The 5,000-nt window shown below is 37.3% G+C and overlaps 1 protein-coding gene across 19 annotated transcripts in view; it reads right to left on the bottom strand.

The window, feature by feature from the left end:
- LOC147012133 (neurexin-1-like) overlaps window positions 1–5,000 on the bottom strand; it is a 1,392,023-nt gene that overhangs the window by 891,592 nt on the left and 495,431 nt on the right. For all 19 annotated transcript variants that reach the window (XR_015052060.1, XR_015052059.1, XM_085858522.1 and 16 more), the window contains one exon: window positions 745–1,128. Coding sequence is in view for 17 of the 19 variants with exons in the window: in XM_085858522.1 (XP_085714648.1) it covers window positions 745–1,128 (384 nt within the window). In the remaining 2 variants the exon portion in view is untranslated. The remainder of the gene's footprint in view (window positions 1–744; window positions 1,129–5,000) is intronic.

Raw genomic sequence — 5,000 nt, 5'->3', positions numbered from 1 at the left:
GTGTATGTGTATGTGTATGTGTATGTGTATGTGTGTATGTGTATGTGTATGTGTATGTGTGTATGTGTATGTGTATGTGTGCATGTGTATGTGTATGTGTATGTGTGTATGTGTATGTGTATGTGTATGTGTATGTGTGTATGTGTGTGTATATCTATATATATATATATATATATATATATATATATATATATATATATATATATATATATATATATATATATATATATATATATATATATATATATATATGAAAATGTGCAGCTCAGGAATAATGTTGAATCTGGACCATGCTGAATGCCATTGTGGTGGTTGTGCAGAACAATGTACCAAAATCCAAAAAGTTGTCCCTCCCTCCTATTTTTCCAAATCAAAACATTGAATTTTCTCTGCTCAAATTGGTTGGCCTCTATGTGTTCCAAACTGAATCCTTGGCTCATGATGTGTGGAGTCTCGGTTCATATTCCACCCACAATTTGTGTTTGTTTTTATGTCCACGAATGTCCTTGTAATTCACGTTAAGTACACTGATGTTTACTATTTTCCTTTGTCCTGCATTTTGGTTTATGTACAAGCTCCACGATTAGTCAATTAGGTCATTGCAAAAATGAGAAAAACTGATGACAGATATTCTTCTCCACAATTATTATTTTTGATAAACAAAATTTGGGCTTTGAGTGTAAGAACAAAAATTGGATGAGTGCTCAAAATAGAAATGCTGTTGGTAGATATGTGAAGACATACCCCTTTCGCAGGTGCGTCCCGTATAACCAGTTGCTGTGCAGTCACATACGAAGCGATTCCACCCTTCCCGGCACACACCACCATGCCGACATGGCCCACTTCCACAATTTTGCAGAGATGCTTTGGCACAGAATGGTTTGACACCAGCTGCAGCCTGCTCCTCAGCCAATTGCCGGATGTCCTTGCTTTGTCCATCTACGAACATGTCACGCACGCATCCCACATAGCCATATCCGAGTAATGCCGTCCATAACTCCGTAGGCAGTGGGCGACTGATACGGGATGGTGGTAGGCCACCCAGGAACATAACTGCATCCAAATCGAGGATCTCGCTTTCCCCGCTTGCTGTGAATGGACTGCGTTGGCTGTTCACCGACACAGAACCTGGGGGTGTAGGGGTAAAACCCACAATAAGTCACATGAAAAATAATTGGTGAACTGTAGGGCCAAAGCATACTTAATAATTGAAGTTAAAAGGCAGGTGACATATTTCATGTTAAGGAGAGACCGAGTGGTCTGGTGATGGGTTAATTGAGTAAAGGAAAAAGTCAAAGAAGAAGTTGAAGAAGAAAGTGGAAAGGAAATGGAATATAATTTGAGAAATTGCCTTGTACCTTGGGAGTGTGGAAGGGCATAGGAGGAAGTGTATTTGAGTGTGAGGTCAAACATCCTGCCATTTTGTATCCATATACCGATATAAATGCAAGTTGCATGATTGTGTCTGAACAGGGTAAACGTCATAACCACAGCACATACAATGCTGAATGATATCTCATTTAAGAGCTCTTGGGTCTTGACAGTGCAAGTGGATGTATACAAACATCACTATTCATGTAATTTGGGGTTACGTGCAATTTTGTGTCTTGTGCACATGGACAGTATATACGCGGAGTCGCTAATTCACACACTTTCCAGAAGTTAAAAAAAGAATATAACAAGCTGTTCCATCAATTCCGTCCAACATATAATTACCTTCATATCCATTTACTTCACCAATAAACATTAGCAGTCCAAAAAGTTAGTTAATATTATGCAGACTTTGTGTTGGGAGGAGGGAAAGGGGGAGGGGGTTGAGGGCTTGAAAAATGAAGTGGGAGTTGCAGACATGGGGTTGAAGGCTTGAAGAAGAAAGGAGGAGGAGAATACAGAGAATTAGGGTGGGGCAAAGAGGAGACAGAGCTTGGAGAGGGGGTTTAAAGACTTGGGGTTGAAGACATTGGGCTGCGAGGGGGTGGAGGGAGGGGTTGACGACTTTAAAATCACATTTTGCATGACGCGAAATTTCCGTGGGTCCCTGCTGTTATGGTGGCAAAGGACAAAAATCTACGGCCACTATCAATTATAGGGCAGCCGCAGTATTTCCACGGTCACACAATGTAGCAGTCACATATGTTTTTATTTTTCGGGGAGCCGCACAGGGTATTTATAAATTGTGGAGACCGAAAACATTGGGGTGCCGTACGGTCTTTGATTTGATGTCACACGATGACCTTAGGGCATCCCTGCGGCGGCCATAGAATTTTCAAGGCAGACGCAAGGGAGCCTCAAGGTGCCCGCAAGGCGACCGCAGGGGGGTCCTAAGGCGAACATGGAAATAGTGCGGCCGCCGTAATTTTTGGGGGGTTGGCAAAATTCATTTTTCATTGATAAGAGCCTACGGAAAACACACGAATAATGCAAGCCCACCGTACGCCCTACGTACGGTCGACGTGGAACACATCTACGTCATGGCTATGACTTGTCAAATTGCTACGGCCAACCTAGAAATGAAAAAAGTTATAACTCCGCGCTTTAATTCCACGGAGACCCCTACGGCCTGTAAAAGATAGCCATACGGCGTAGGGTCACCCTGAGGCCATCTCAGAAACTCTGCGGTCGCCGCACGTTTCTGTCGATTCGGGGGGGGGGGTTCGCCCGCCGTATCCAAGCCGTAGAGCAAATGTGACGCATGCTTTAATGAAAATAATACATCATTAAGTGCAACTTTGTGTGTAAGCAAAACTTTTATGACACATTCTATGAAGTTGCTTCAAATAGATTTTTCAAAATTAACATTGAAAATAGCCAGAAGACTTAACATAATGAATAAACTCTTGAAATCAACCCATAAAAAGTGACAGGAAAATGTGGCCTGCAGTGCTCATTGCATACCTCTCTATCTTATAATTCTTTCAGAATCAAAGCTTTGTGTTGTTAATGGCATCGTTCTTTCTCTTCCTTGCCTTTTTGTTGTTTTGAGGTCGATATATACAGTATATACATAACACGCGCACACAAAACACACACACACACACACACACACACACACACACACACACACACACACACACACACACACACACTGCTGACCTCAAATTGGTTTTCTGCCCAAGATTATGCCTTCGAAGTTTTTTTTCTGTAATTTTCAAATTGGTTGAATAAACAAAGCTAAGAGTGGATCTAACCAGTTGATCATTGAGAAACAGAGAGTGCTATCAAAATGATTTCCATTTTTTCTCAAAGCTGATGTTATGTAATTGACGGAGTTTATAAAACTCCTGGTTTGGCATGTTCAGTGTTCCTATCTGAAACAATGAGTTATGATGTTGAAAGTCCAAGTGAAAATACTTTAGACAATACAGCATATACTCATCCATTGCCTACAAATGTCACAGTTCTTAGGAAAGCACATAAATGTCTTTGATGGGTACATTAGATAAATGCAAGCTCCACAATGAGTAGCAAATGTCATGGAAAAAAAGAAACAAAAACAATCTGTGACCTTTGAATAATAGCAATTTAATTTTATTCATCGACCTTCGTGCTCATATTTTCAGATCTGCAACTGACTGATTCCAATAATGTGTCTGTGATGCATGGACACATTTCAAGCACTTACATTAATAATGATATTTTGCCAATTTGACACAAAATAGACATGTTGTTCTCATTTAAGATGTAATTTTTACTTGTTTACATCCAGTATGCATGTATGTTTGTGTGTGTGTGTGTGTATATATATATATATATATATATATATATATATATATATATATATATATATATATATTGATACATAAATGTATGTGTGTGTGTATATATATATATATATATATATATATATATATATATATATATATATATATATATATATATATATATATATATATATATATATATATATATATATATATATATATATATAGAAAACCCACCCACATCCCTCACCTGTGAATGGATGGAATAACCAATTAGTTCTAACCTAATCAACTATACCCAGGTGGCTAGGATTATATAAATAAATTGATTCCTCCTCATGCTCTTCCATCCAAAGAAGCTGCATGAAGCAACCATGAAGGGCGACCCAAGGTAAGCCCTTCCCAGAGTTCCTCCACAGCTGTAAGGATGTTTATGAATCTTTATGAACTTAAAAATGAACATAGCTGGAAATTCATAATTTTGAGATGCTCACACACATGAGAATCCCAATGCTATACACCCCCTCAGCTGCCAGACGGGTTCCATCGCTTATTGGTGAATCATCAGTGACAGCTCAAACAGAAATGCACACCTACGAGGTTCCCAAGCATGTGCCATATGTTTTGCAGCCTCGTTTCGGGAGATAGTGGGAGTCCGGAGGGAGGGAGGGGGTGCGGTGGGATGAGCGAGAGGAGCGGATCATATATATATATATATATATATATATATATATATATATATATATATATATATATATATATATATATATATATATATATATATACATATATATATATATATATATATATATATATATATATATATACATATACATACATATATATATATATATATATATATATATATATATATATATATACATATACATACATATATATATATATATATATATATATATATATACATATACATACATACATATACATACATATATATATATATATATATATACATATACATACATATATATATATATATATATATATATATATATATATATATATATATATATATATATACATACATATATATATATATACATATATATATATATATATATATATATATATATATATATATATATATATATATACATATCCATCCATCCATCCATTAGGACCATACTCTGTGCAGAGCGTTGGTGCCGCCTAAGCAGTCTCCTTGGCTATTGGGAACAATCCTGGACGGGTCGCCACTCCGACACAGTATACCAGCATGCTGGCACTCATTTTGCCGACCTCGGAAGGATGACAGGCAGAGTCAACCCCACCTGGTGT

This window comes from Eptatretus burgeri, chromosome 15 (genome assembly GCF_056783735.1).
Source record: "Eptatretus burgeri isolate ZD-2024b chromosome 15, Ebu_testis_v1, whole genome shotgun sequence".
Taxonomy (NCBI): Eukaryota; Metazoa; Chordata; class Myxini; order Myxiniformes; family Myxinidae; genus Eptatretus; species Eptatretus burgeri.
The sequence above is the reverse complement of the archived record's forward strand: the minus strand, read 5'-3'. Positions and strand labels throughout refer to the sequence as shown.